General features: G+C 45.1%; 1 protein-coding gene across 1 annotated transcript; it reads right to left on the reverse strand.

Moving 5' to 3' along the window:
* Window positions 1-8,990: 8,990 nt before the first annotated feature.
* LOC118375071 (uncharacterized) lies at window positions 8,991-14,192 on the reverse strand. The gene is made up of 3 exons (XM_035761560.2): window positions 13,472-14,192; window positions 11,697-12,304; window positions 8,991-9,610 (listed from the first exon to the last, which is right to left on the reverse strand). The coding sequence occupies exons 1-3, from the start codon at window positions 13,662-13,664 to the stop codon at window positions 9,344-9,346; spliced, it is 1,068 nt and encodes a 355-aa protein (XP_035617453.1). The 5' UTR covers window positions 13,665-14,192; the 3' UTR covers window positions 8,991-9,343.
* Window positions 14,193-15,634: the final 1,442 nt, after the last annotated feature.

Here is a 15,634-nt window from a genome sequence, read left to right on the forward strand (position 1 = left end):
GAAAGGGTTAAATATCAGTGCTTGTGTGAACAATGTCTTTGTCTAATGCAGCTGTATTGACCTCTCTGGGAAGAATAAACTCGGTTTAAGCTTTCATAGTGTCTGAGTTTTTACTCTGAGAATTAGAACCTAACAGTTCATCACAATTACAGAAGTGTCTCTAGTGGTGTCTCCTAACCAGCCTTGGGCTCCCAGTCAGCTCAAAGGTTATATTAAGAAGGGAAGGGAAAGGGGGACACCTGGTCAGTTGTAGAACTGAATGCATTTAACTGAAATGTGTCTTCCGCATTTAACCCAACCCCTCTAAGTCAGAGAGGTGTGGGGGGGCCTGCCTTAATCGACATCCACGTCTTCGGTGCCCAGGGAACAGTGCTTTGCTCGGGCAGAACGACAGATGTTTACCTTGTCAGCTCGGGGATTCGATCCAGCAACCTTTCAGTTACTGGCCCATCACTCTAACCACTAGAGCGGGTGAGGTGGCGATGATGGGACTGGGGGTTGGCATCCTCTCTCACATCAAAACATACCTGCAGACAGATGGAGAAAGAGAGAGCATGTTTAAGCCTTGTGTTTTGTCTTTATTCTAACACTGTCAGGGCATCATAATCATCAGGAGGTGAAATGCAAAACTGACCTTGGATCATTAACTCTGGGACGACTGCATCTCTATCTGTATTTCAATGTAAAGCATCTCTTTAATAATACTTCCTGTTGACCCGACCAAGTGACCTCTCACCTCTGATCATGCTGTGCCCTCTATGTAGTCAGTTCAGATGTGGGAGGGGTTCACCAACACAGCTGATATAACCCTAGAGGATTTAGGGAGAAGGGGGGAGAGGGATGAAGTCAAGGAGAGAGACTGTTATTGAGAAAATAAGGTAGTTAAAGTGACAGTGTCCAACAGGAATCTGTATGTGGCCTCACCTGGTGGCCTCACCTGGTGTCCACACTAAGTGGCTGCAGAGGACTTTATACTGAAAAACATGCACAGACACACGAGGACAAACAATATAATGTAGTTATATAAATAATGAAGTGTCTTACTATTCTCCATAGTTGGTCCTCTTGCCTTTTCTCTGACGGTGGAAGGAGCCACAGTTATACACCTGAGCCTGCTTACTGCACAACACAATGCATCAATCAGATTGATACAATAGCATATAGGTGTGGGTTATAGGCTGTCTAATTGTTTTACTTTTTTTCAACATGGGTGATTTAAAATAGCCTGTTTTGGTTTTGTACAGACATCACACCCTTACCTAAACAGCACCCTCACCTGAGAAGTAGAAATCAAAGGGAGAGAAACTAGGAATTGAATAACTGTAGTTGGCATAGCTACGTAAATGGAAGAATACTGTTATTGCAATGTGGATGTCTCTTAAAATAGCCTTTGGTTGTGCATAGTGTAGTCTATGGTGTTGCCAGGGAACAGCACCCTCTTCGAAGAAGTAGGAGGTGAAGAGCTCCCAGACGGGTTGCCTCCCGTTCTGCGTTGTTGGTCCCCATGCTTGAAACATCCTGCAGACTTCTCCTCTGGGACACGGCGGCAAGCTGCAGATCCCCTCCTGGTCCTCATGTCCATCATCATGAAGTTATGCAGGACAAAGGTAGCCTTCACACACCTGAATTCCTCCAGGAGACAGTCCCAGATGGCCCTGGTCACCCAACTGTGCAGTGCCCTACATGGTAACTTTAGGAAATCGTTTTGAAGGAATCTTCAGTTACAAGGTATCTAGGAATATGGAAGACAATGTAATTATTAGACTTTTACATCACCAGGTCATTGTGGATTACTAAAGTATAATATCTCATATCAAATCATGATAACATTGGATAGATAGATGGGTGCGCACACACATGTGCATGTTTAGCATGTGACAACAGCAGGATCATATCAAGGATAGCATCACAAATTAATACATAAATACCACTTGAAGATTGATGATGCGTTGATCATTTGAATCAGCTGTGCAGTACTAAGGCAAAAACAACAATGTGCCCCTCTTTGAGTCGCCAGGACTGAGAACCACTGCTCCTCATTGGGACCTCTTCATCTGCAGACAGGCTTTCACAGCTCTCTGTATCTGAGGACAGAAAACCTCACAAGAAACACTCTCACTAAAGCAGCAGTCCACTCTGATAATAACATTTAACAAATGCAGCTCTGGTCGGTTAGCTCACAGTGGTAAGGTGCCAAGTTCCTGACGTCTATTGCGGTCTAAATTTAAATCATCCATTACCTTGAAAATTAAGATTAGAGTGGCCTTCACTGTCCATAGCACAAGGTGCACCTGTGTAATGATCATGCTGTTTAATCAGCTTATTGATATGCCACACCTGTCAGGTGGATGGATTATCTTGGCAAAGGAGAAATGCTCACTAACAGGGATCTTAACAAATTTGAGCACAACATTTGAGAGAAATAAGCTTTTTGTGCTTCTGGAACATTTCTGGGATCTTTTATTCCAGCTCATGAAACATGGAACCAACACTTTACATGTTGCATTAATATTTTCGTTCAGTATATATCCCTGAGCATTAATATTTTCGTTCAGTATATATCCCTGAGCATTAATATTTTCGTTCAGTATATATCCCTGAGCATTAATATTTTCGTTCAGTATATATCCCTGAGCATTAATATTTTCGTTCAGTATATACCTTCGCTTAGGCAGTGTCAGAGGAAAGCCCATAAATTGTCATAGACTCCAGTCATCCAAGCTATAGACTGTTTTCTCTGCTACCGCACGGCAAGCGGTACGGGAGCGCCAAGTCTAGGACCAAAAGGCTCCTCAACAGCTTCTACCCCCAAGCCATAAGACTGCTGAACAATTAAATCGCTACGTGACAATTTACCCCCCTCCCCCTTTTGTACACTGCTGCTACTCGCTGTTTATTATCTTTGCATAGTCACTTCACCCCCACCTACATGTACAGATTACCTCAACTAGCCTGTACCCCTGCACACTGACTCAGTACCGGTGCCCCTGTATATATCCTCCACACTGACTCAGTAGTACCCCTGTACCCCTGATAGGGGTCCTCCACACTGACTCACCGGTACCCCTGTATATATCCTCCACACTGACTCAGTACCGGTGTCCCCTGTATATATCCTCCACACTGACTCAGTACCGGTGCCCCCTGTATATATCCTCCACACTGACTCAGTACCGGTACCCCCTGTATATATCCTCCACACTGACTCAGTACCGGTGCCCCCTGTATATATCCTCCACACTGACCCGGTACCGGTGCCCCCTGTATATATCCTCCACACTGACTCGGTACCAGTACCCCCTGTATATATCCTCCACACTGACTCAGTACCGGTACCCCCTGTATATATCCTCCACACTGACTCAGTACCGGTGTCCCCTGTATATATCCTCCACACTGACCCGGTACCGGTGTCCCCTGTATATATCCTCCACACTGACTCTGTACCAGTACCCCCTGTATATATCCTCCACACTGACTGTACCGGTACCCCTGTATATATCCTCCACACTGACTTGTACGGTTTCCCCTGTATATATCCTCCACACTGACTCTGTACCGGTGTCCCCTGTATATATCCTCCACACTGACTCTGTACCAGCACCCCTGTATATATCCTCCACACTAACTCGGTACCGGTGCCCCTGTATATATCCTCCACACTAACTCGGACCGGTACCCCTGTATATATCCTCCACACTGACTCGGTACCGGTGTCCCCTGTATATATCCTCCACACTGACTCGGTGCCGGTGTCCCCTGTATATATCCTCCACACTGACTCTTGAAGGTGTCCCCTGTATATATCCTCCACACTAACTCGGTACCGGTACCCCCTGTATATATCCTCCACACTGACTCGGTACCGGTGTCCCCTGTATATATCCTCCACACTGACTCGGTACCGGTGTCCCCTGTATATATCCTCCACACTGACTCGGTACCGGTGTCCCCTGTATATATCCTCCACACTGACTCGGTACCGGTGTCCCCTGTATATATCCTCCACACTAACTCAGTACCGGTGCCCCCTGTATATATCCTCCACACTGACTCGGTACCGGTGTCCCCTGTATATATCCTCCACACTGACTCTGTACCGGTGTCCCCTGTATATATCCTCCACACTGACTCGGTACCGGTGCCCCCTGTATATATCCTCCACACTGACTCGGTACCGGTGTCCCCTGTATATATCCTCCACACTGACTCGGTACCGGTGTCCCCTGTATATATCCTCCACACTGACTGTACGGTGCCCCTGTATATATCCTCCACACTGACTCATACCGGTGTCCCCTGTATATATCCTCCACACTGACTCGGTACCGGTGTCCCTGTATATATCCTCCACACTGACTCGGTACCGGTGTCCCCTGTATATATCCTCCACACTGACTCAGTACCGGTGCCCCTGTATATATCCTCCACACTGACTCAGTACCGGTGCTCCCCTGTATATATCCTCCACACTGATCTGTACCGGTGTCCCCTGTATATATCCTCCACACTGAGGACACCGGTGTCCCCTGTATATATCCTCCACACTGACTCGGTACCGGTGTCCCTGTATATATCCTCCACACTGACTCTGGTACCGGTGTCCCCTGTATATATCCTCCACACTGACTCAGTACCGGTGTCCCCTGTATATATCCTCCACACTAACTCGGTACCAGTGTCCCCTGTATATATCCTCCACACTAACTCGGACCGGTGTCCCCTGTATATATCCTCCACACTGACACGGTCCCCTGTATATATCCTCCACACTAACTCAGTACCGGTGCCCCCTGTATATATCCTCCACACTGACTCTGGTCCCCGGTATCCTCCCCCTATATATCCTCCACACTGACTCGGTACCGGTGTCCCTGTATATATCCTCCACACTGACTCGGTACCAGTGTCCCCTGTATATATCCTCCACACTGACTCGGTACCGGTGTCCCTGTATATATCCTCCACACTGACTCGGTACCGGTGCCCCCTGTATATATCCTCCACACTGACTCGGTACCGGTGTCCCCTGTATATATCCTCCACACTGACTCTGTACCGGTGTCCCCTGTATATATCCTCCACACTGACTCTGTACATGGTATCCCTGTATATATCCTCCACACTGACTCGGTACAGGTGCCCCCTGTATATATCCTCCACACTGACTCGGTACCAGTGTCCCCTGTATATATCCTCCACACTGACTCGGTACCGGTGTCCCCTGTATATATCCTCCACACTGACTCTGTATCCCCTGTATATATCCTCCACACTGACTCGGTACCGGTGTCCCCTGTATATATCCTCCACACTAACTCAGTACCGGTGCCCCCTGTATATATCCTCCACACTGACTCGGTACCGGTGTCCCCTGTATATATCCTCCACACTGACTCTGTACCGGTGTCCCCTGTATATATCCTCCACACTGACTCAGTACCGGTGCCCCCTGTATATATCCTCCACACTGACTCGGTACCGGTGTCCCCTGTATATATCCTCCACACTGACAGTGTACCGGTGTCCCCTGTATATATCCTCCACACTAACTCAGTACCGGTGCCCCCTGTATATATCCTCCACACTGACTCGGTACCGGTGTCCCCTGTATATATCCTCCACACTGACTCGGTACCGGTGTCCCCTGTATATATCCTCCACACTGACTCGGTACCGGTGTCCCCTGTATATATCCTCCACACTGACTCAGTACCGGTGCCCCCTGTATATATCCTCCACACTGACTCGGTACCGGTGCCCCCTGTATATATCCTCCACACTGACTCGGTACCGGTGTCCCCTGTATATATCCTCCACACTGACTCGGTACCGGTGTCCCCTGTATATATCCTCCACACTGACTCGGTACCGGTGTCCCCTGTATATATCCTCCACACTGACTCAGTACCGGTGTCCCCTGTATATATCCTCCACACTGACTCGGTACCAGTGTCCCCTGTATATATCCTCCACACTAACTCGGTACCGGTGTCCCCTGTATATATCCTCCACACTGACTCGGTACCGGTGCCCCCTGTATATATCCTCCACACTAACTCGGTACCGGTGTCCCCTGTATATATCCTCCACACTGACTCTGTATCCCCTGTATATATCCTCCACACTGACTCGGTACCGGTGTCCCCTGTATATATCCTCCACACTGACTCGGTACCGGTGTCCCCTGTATATATCCTCCACACTGACTCGGTACCAGTGTCCCCTGTATATATCCTCCACACTAACTCGGTACCGGTGTCCCCTGTATATATCCTCCACACTGACTCGGTACCGGTGCCCCCTGTATATATCCTCCACACTAACTCGGTACCGGTGTCCCCTGTATATATCCTCCACACTGACTCGGTACCGGTGTCCCCTGTATATATCCTCCACACTGACTCTGTATCCCCTGTATATATCCTCCACACTGACTCGGTACAGGTGCCCCCTGTATATATCCTCCACACTGACTCGGTACCAGTGTCCCCTGTATATATCCTCCACACTGACTCGGTACCGGTGTCCCCTGTATATATCCTCCACACTGACTCTGTATCCCCTGTATATATCCTCCACACTGACTCGGTACAGGTGCCCCCTGTATATATCCTCCACACTGACTCGGTACCGGTGTCCCCTGTATATATCCTCCACACTGACTCTGTATCCCCTGTATATATCCTCCACACTGACTCGGTACCGGTGTCCCCTGTATATATCCTCCACACTGACTCGGTACCAGTGTCCCCTGTATATATCCTCCACACTAACTCGGTACCGGTGTCCCCTGTATATATCCTCCACACTGACTCGGTACCGGTGTCCCCTGTATATATCCTCCACACTGACTCTGTATCCCCTGTATATATCCTCCACACTGACTCTGTACCCCCTGTATATATCCTCCACACTGACTCTGTACCCCCTGTATATATCCTCCACACTGACTCTGTACCCCCTGTATATATCCTCCACACTGACCCGGTACCGGTGTCCCCTGTATATATCCTCCACACTGACCCGGTACCGGTGCCCCCTGTATATATCCTCCACACTGACTCGGTACCGGTGTCCCCTGTATATATCCTCCACACTGACTCAGTACCAGTGTCCCCTGTATATATCCTCCACACTGACTCGGTACCGGTGCCCCCTGTATATATCCTCCACACTGACTCTGTACCCCCTGTATATATCCTCCACACTGACTCTGTACCCCCTGTATATATCCTCCACACTGACTCAGTACCGGTGTCCCCTGTATATATCCTCCACACTGACCCGGTACCGGTGCCCCCTGTATATATCCTCCACACTAACTCGGTACCGGTGCCCCCTGTATATATCCTCCACACTGACTCAGTACCGGTGCCCCCTGTATATATCCTCCACACTGACTCGGTACCGGTGCCCCCTGTATATATCCTCCACACTGACTCGGTACCGGTGTCCCCTGTATATATCCTCCACACTGACTCGGTACCGGTGCCCCCTGTATATATCCTCCACACTGATTCAGTACCGGTGTCCCCTGTATATATCCTCCACACTAACTCGGTACCGGTGCCCCCTGTATATATCCTCCACACTGACTCTGTACCCCCTGTATATATCCTCCACACTGACTCTGTACCCCCTGTATATATCCTCCACACTGACTCAGTACCGGTGTCCCCTGTATATATCCTCCACACTGACCCGGTACCGGTGCCCCCTGTATATATCCTCCACACTAACTCGGTACCGGTGCCCCCTGTATATATCCTCCACACTGACTCAGTACCGGTGCCCCCTGTATATATCCTCCACACTGACTCGGTACCGGTGCCCCCTGTATATATCCTCCACACTGACTCGGTACCGGTGTCCCCTGTATATATCCTCCACACTGACTCGGTACCGGTGCCCCCTGTATATATCCTCCACACTGACTCAGTACCGGTGTCCCCTGTATATATCCTCCACACTGACTCAGTACCGGTGTCCCCTGTATATATCCTCCACACTGACTCAGTACCGGTGCCCCCTGTATATATCCTCCACACTGACTCGGTACCGGTGTCCCCTGTATATATCCTCCACACTGACTCGGTACCGGTGTCCCCTGTATATATCCTCCACACTGACTCGGTACCGGTGCCCCCTGTATATATCCTCCACACTGACTCAGTACCGGTGTCCCCTGTATATATCCTCCACACTGACTCAGTACCGGTGTCCCCTGTATATATCCTCCACACTGACTCAGTACCGGTGTCCCCTGTATATATCCTCCACACTGACTCAGTACCGGTGCCCCCTGTATATATCCTCCACACTGACTCGGTACCGGTGTCCCCTGTATATATCCTCCACACTGACTCGGTACCGGTGTCCCCTGTATATATCCTCCACACTGACTCGGTACCGGTGTCCCCTGTATATATCTTCCACACTGACTCGGTACCGGTGTCCCCTGTATATATCCTCCACACTGACTCAGTACCGGTGTCCCCTGTATATATCCTCCACACTGACTCGGTACCGGTGTCCCCTGTATATATCCTCCACACTGACTCGGTACCGGTGCCCCCTGTATATATCCTCCACACTAACTCAGTACCGGTGTCCCCTGTATGGAGCCTCGTTATTGTTATTCTTATTGTGTTACTTTTATTATTACATTTGACTTTTGTCTACTTGGCAAATATGATCATAACTCTTATTGAACTGCACTGTTGGTTAAGGGCTTGTAAATAAGAATGTCACAGTAAAGTCTACACTTGTTGTATTCGGCGCATGTGACAAAAAGTTTGATTTGATTTTCCACATTGTTGACACCTAAATTATTTCTCCCTTGAATGAGTTCTCATATGACATTTAACCCTTAGATACCCAGACCCAGTTGTCCTTGCATGAACATGAAGCTGTGATTAGGAGACACAAATAACATATTACATATACTGTAACATGTCTCTTTTAAATACAAAACACAGAAACCACTCAGTTTATCAAATCTTACAGCTCTATTTCAATGTGAACCAAGTATAACCCTGAGTTAAGTCTGGAATTGCAAAAGAAATGGCAAAATCTTCATAAATACACAGAATCTCAATAATAATTCATAACATATTCAACTCTGATAAAGACAGGAGAGAGTGTGTGTATCAATGTGTAACATTGTGTTTAAATACAACAATATCAATACAATGGCATAAAACCACCAAAATATAAGCTCTCATCATGAAGCCTGACTCATCACTTCTGAAATCCACGTTCCTAAAGAAGCATCATATATATTGAACAAGTTGTTCATCGTGTCAGTGCGTCATTATGTCTGCATCGTAAACATCTTGCACTAAGGCATGTGGTACAACTTGTAGCAATTCCTCTCAAAAGTGAAACACAGTCTTACGTCACATTTCTGACAGAGGGTATTCGTTCCATTTTTCTGGCAGACTTTGCAGCGACCCCGCGTCTCACACTTCACTGGCCAGTGTTCAATTTGATCCGTGCGGACATCATCAGTAACTCCAGTACGGACCACTTTGGGTGGCTTTGGAGGGTGTATGGTGTCAGTAGCTGGACGTCCTCTTGTATTAGCTTGGTTCAGGCCTGTGGCAACCTAACCAAATAATCATACAATATCATCATTATTATCATTATCATAATGAGTTACTATTATTATTATTATCCGTTAATCACTGTCGTCATAGTGATGAATGCAAAAGCATCTTAAACAGTTGAACGTTGCTTGGGTGAGATGCTGAAAAAAAGATGAACACGTATGAAATACAGCCAGCCAGAGTGCACACGCACGCACACACACACGCACGCACGCACACCACACACACACACATACACTACTTTTGAGATGGTTATTGTTCAACCAGTCTGAAAATGCATTGCGTGACAAATTATTGGGATTCATCAAACTGTTGCATGCAACATATATGCATGTTGTCATTGATAAATCAGAGCCAAACTAATTTGCTGTATGATATAGAGATGTTGGAACTGGGCCATGACAATTTCTAAAAGAAAGCACAATGGCAAATTTGATCACATTTTTGTAGCGTTTTTTAAATCTAAAAATGCATGCTGCCTATAGACGTAGTCAATCACTGGCCGTGCATTCTGCAAGATTGATTGTCTATTCAAACCATTTCAAAATAAATGCTACAGCCCACACTTTTATGAAAAAGACTAATTGTTGTTCAATATTTAACTTAACTGATATGAGTCGACCAACAAATAGGTCACTGCCTGTGTAATATATATAGCCAGACAACCAATAAGCAGCAGCACTGGAGACATTTGATTTCTTTAAAGGCTCTTGTTAAAAAAGAGAAGTCTACGTTTGTAACAGTGAAACAGTTGTCCATCAACTGTAAAATGTGAGCGCAGAGCCACTTACAACTGAAGTATCTGATCATGTCCTCCAATATGATTATGATTTAGTCCTATATAATAACAGACATGTCCTGTAATGTGATTATGATTTAGTCCTATATAATAACAGACATGTAATGTGATTATGATTTAGTCCTATATAATAACAGACATGTCCTGTAATGTGATTATGATTTAGTCCTATATAATAACAGACATGTCCTGTAATGTGATTATGATTTAGTCCTATATAATAATAGACATGTACTGTAATGTGATTATGAATTAGTCCTATATAATAACAGACATGTACTGTAATGTTTTATCATTAGGATTACATTGTCTTTATATTAGCCATTAATATCATTTCCATCAAACCAATTCCACCAAAATGACATTTGCCTGCAATACAGTTGATCAACCACTAGGAATTGTGTATATGAATGGGAGGAGATACGCACACTTTCCTATCAGGTTCAAAACTGATGAATGCCAACCTTTGTGGGAAAACTGGCACATGCTAGGTTTAGAGAATGTTTTGTGCGTACACACTGATAAATGAGGCCCCAGGTGTTTAAAGACACCGTGACATGCTAGGTTTAGAGAATGTTTTGTGCGTACACACTGATAAATGAGGCCCCAGGTGTTTAAAGACACCGTGACATGCTAGGTTTAGAGAATGTTTTGTGCGTACACACTGATAAATGAGGCCCCAGGTGTTTAAAGACACCGTGACATGCTAGGTTTAGAGAATGTTTTGTGCGTACACACTGATAAATGAGGCCCCAGGTGTTTAAAGACACCGTGACATGCTAGGTTTAGAGAATGTTTTGTGCGTACACACTGATAAATGAGGCCCCAGGTGTTTAAAGACACCGTGACATGCTAGGTTTAGAGAATGTTTTGTGCGTACACACTGATAAATGAGGCCCCAGGTGTTTAAAGACACCGTGACATGCTAGGTTTAGAGAATGTTTTGTGCGTACACACTGATAAATGAGGCCCCAGGTGTCTAAAGACACCGTGACATGTCACAATAGGCGTTAACAGGTTAAGATGTACGTTCTGTGTGTAGTATGTCCTACATTGATTACACCCATATGGTTTGTCTCCTGTGTGACTCCTATGTATTGTGTGATCCCTATTCTTTAGAGAAACATTTGCCACAATCATGACAAGAAATGTTTTCTTCCGTATGAGTTTGTAGGAGACCTGTCATACTTTCTGTAGAATATATAGTTTTTTTTCCACACACACCACACTGGCATTCTTTATGCTCTGTGTGTGTTTTTCGCAAATTAAAGAAATATTTCACACACCTTACAACAATAAGGAGCAGAATAAGTTTGACTAGATGTCAAACGGGGCAACATAGTGGCCGTCCTGCCTCCAGTATTGGTATGAGAGCTTTCTCCATTCTCTATCTGTTTTCTCTTTGATTCGAGTGTCTTAGACCCTGATTGTTGTCCTCTACTCTCCACCTCATCATCACTTTCCATGTTTTCACACTGAGCTGCAGAACAGTCTGGAGTTACTGCTGAGAGGGGCTGAGAATCACTGGCTGGTTCTGATACTCTGTAGTCCTCTACATCAGGTTCTAGTTTGATCTCTATAGATGTGTTAGTGAGTAGAGAGTCCCTCTCTCTGTCCTCAACAGTTTGGGTTTGGTGTAGATGTGAGGGCTGAGATGGGTTCTCCCGATCACAGTCACTTTCCACACAGGGAGAAGTGAATATGGAGTCTTTGGTATCAAAGAGCCCTTGAAGCTGATCTTCCTCTTGACTGGTCTGTAGTTCCTCCTGTTCCTCTTTAATCTGTGTGGGCACTGGGTCCTCCTGAATCAGACTGGGGCTCCACTCCTGCTCACAGTGCTGCTGCTCAGGGGGAACCTCCTCTTCGGATATGGGGAGAGTGAGCTGCTGGGCATCTGATGGAGAAGTATAAAGCTACTTAGAATTCAATGTTAAAAATGCTACTGAGCTATTTGACCACTTCCATGTTATTGATTAAAACATCTTTATAGAGTCAATATTACAATTGAAGCTCAATTCTTGTATTAACTTGATATCAGTTTGATTCATGTAAGTTAATACAGAGGTAGCCTGAATAGGTTCCTACACGTGCTATACAGCTGCACCGGGGTCTGACCGGGGTCTGACCGGGGTCTAGACCGGGGTCTGACCGGGGGTCAGACCGGGGTCTGACCGGGGTCTGACCGGCTTCCTGAGGGACAAGAGGGAGAAAACACGCTTTGATCAGTCATGGAAATAATTGTGCTGAAAACGAATTGGCTCCCCTTTTAAAAAGAACATAATATATTATAATAATAATAATATGAGAAAAGGATATAGAGAAAAAGGATATAGGAGTTATATAGGATATATAGGATATAGAGTTTTGGTGAATGAGCAAAAAAATATATATACATTGCTATATTTTCAAAACGATGGAATATATAATCAAAAAAATATCCTTATATGTAACTAACTATCTCCCTTTTCCCCATCACTAACGAATGACCAAGTAAGTTGGATCCTTCATTCGAAACATATGCTTATAACCGTGATCTGCAATATATAATCTCTCAAATAAATAATAATAGACTTACTGCACAGATCTATATGCTGTGTGTGCCCCCAGTTGTCGAACTACACTTCCTCCCCAGTTATGGATACACACTAGAGGTCGACCTCTAATACACACAGGCGTTCGGCCCACGCTAGATAGCTAATTAGCACAGGTGACCGACTGTCTTCCATTTGTCTTCTGTAAAAAATATATATTTTTAAAAGAGCTGTAAACATGGAGATATGGCCGTGGGAACACTAACCCCAATCCTACTGTGTACAGTCATTTTGGAAATTTAAAGTCTATTGTTGAGATGAAGGATACGTTCCTTATGTTTCCAAAACAGTACCCCAAGCGATGCGTTTTAATGTTAAGAACGAGAGTCGGGGCTCTTATTATTAACAGAAGTCCCCTGACCAGAAGATACTATCATCAATTGGGCTGCAGCAGCAGTTAGCATCCATGACTATGAATGGGGTCCGACCCCAATGTAGCTGTAAACGAAGTGTAGCTAGGCAATACAAACCTGCTTTGTGTAACTTTATCTCAGGGTTGAAAACCAAATCCAACAGCCTTCGCAGACGGTTATTCTCCTCCTTGGAACGGGAGATTTCTTCATACAACTCTACTACTGTCCTGTCGACCGCCACGGATATCTCTGCAACAGCCGCTGTTAGTCGTTCAGTAACATACACGTTCAGCAACTGTAGTTTAGACATTTTGACCGGAATGAAAGTCGACAAGTTTGTATTATTCTGTTCCGCCTATAACGTTACATTTCACGTAGTCAAAATGTAGCAAGTGGGCTTCTTATTCTATGGTAAAATGGTTATGTACCAGTAATAGATATAGAGATACATATTATATCAAAGAGAGTACAGTAATGAAGAGTTGTAGGCGACGTTGGATAGCTATGCTCATGCGCAGAAACACATCATTGTGTCAAACTAACCCAAGATAGACCACAACATGTCGTTTCCAATGGGAGCTAGATGAAAACGCGTCAGTTTGTCACTTTCACGAGTTTGGAGTAATAACATGTTCAACTACTTGTCTCGAATATAGGTTATGCCTTTGGATTTCGAGAAAATGAACAACTAAGGAATAACTTTTTACTTCTCTCATTGACTTCTCAAACCCCGGTCTGGTCTGCTTGCGATGTTGCGCGTCTGGGTTTAGAAACTCTTTGATTATATCCTACAAAACACGTTAAAAAAAACTATTATCCGGAAGAGAGATCAAATCTCTCACGTTTCCTTTTTGCAAATGACAGCTTCCGCCTCACCGAATGGCTTTGGCCGTGGGCGCCATCGTGTGGCTTACACAAAAGTAGTCTCTCTATTGTAAAAGTCTCAACAACTAAAAATGATGACGTGTCTAATGCTATATACGTTGTATCCAACATTTCATGTTTTTGAAAAGGTAATAAGCAATGTAGCCTAACCAACATCTATCTTCCCAAGATGAAACAAGTGTAAGCAGAACTTGGTTGAGACTGTTAAGTGACTGAAATGTAATTTGCGTCAATCTGCAATACATATTATTTTATTTTAACTTTATTTAACTGGGCATGTCAGTTAAGAACAAATTCTTATTTACAACGAAGGTCGACCAAAAGGCCTCCTGCGGGGACGGGAGCTGGGATTAAAAATAAAATAAATAAAATATAAATATAGAACAAAACACACATCACGACAAGAGAGACACTACACAGGGACCTAAGACAACAACATAGCAGGCAGCAACACATGACAACACAGCATGGTAGCAACATAACATGGTAGCAGCACAAAACATGGTACAAGCATCTTTGGGCACAGACAACAGCACAAAGGGCAAGAATGTAGATACAACAATACATCACGCAAAGCAGCCACAACTGCCAGTAAGAGTGTCCATGATTGAGTCTGTGAATGAAAAGATTGAGATAAAACTGTCCAGTTTGAGTGTTTATTGCAGCTCGTTCCAGTAGCTAGCTGCAGCGAACTGAAACGAGGAGCGACCCCGGTATGTGTGTGCTTTGGGGACCTTTAACAGAATGTGACTGGCAGAACGGGTGTTGTATGTGGAGGATGAGTACTGCAGTAGATTTCTCAGATAGGAGGGAGTGAGGCCTAAGAGGATTTTTATCAATAAATATCAACCAGTGGGTCTTGAAACAGATATACAGAGATGTATTATATGGTATGTATGTATATAATTTTGACATTTTCACTTAGGAGAGTACTCACTTTTGTTGCCAGCGGTTTAGACATTAATGGCTGTGTGAGTTATTTTGAGGGGACAGCAAATTTACACTGTTATACAAGCTGCACACTCACTACTTTACATTGTAGCAAAGTGTCATTTCTTCAGTGTTGTCACATGAAAAGATATACTCAAATATTCACTTTTGTGATATACTGTAAATGGATGAGAGAGCTTCCTACTGCCTGAGCTATGTTGGTGATGTAAGAAGAGTGTGGGGCCTAGGATCGAGCCTGGGGGTACTCCCTTGGTGACAGGCACTGGTTGAGACAGCAGATGTTCTGACTTTATACACTGCACTCTTTGAGAGAGGTAGTTAGCAAACCAGGCCAAAGACGCCTCAGAGACACCAATACTCCTTGGCCGGCCCACAAGAATGGATGGTCTACCGTATCAAAAGCTTTGGCAAAGTCAATAAAAATAGCACCACAACATTGCTTAG

This window comes from Oncorhynchus keta, chromosome 4, assembly GCF_023373465.1.
Source record: "Oncorhynchus keta strain PuntledgeMale-10-30-2019 chromosome 4, Oket_V2, whole genome shotgun sequence".
Lineage (NCBI taxonomy): Eukaryota > Metazoa > Chordata > Actinopteri > Salmoniformes > Salmonidae > Oncorhynchus > Oncorhynchus keta.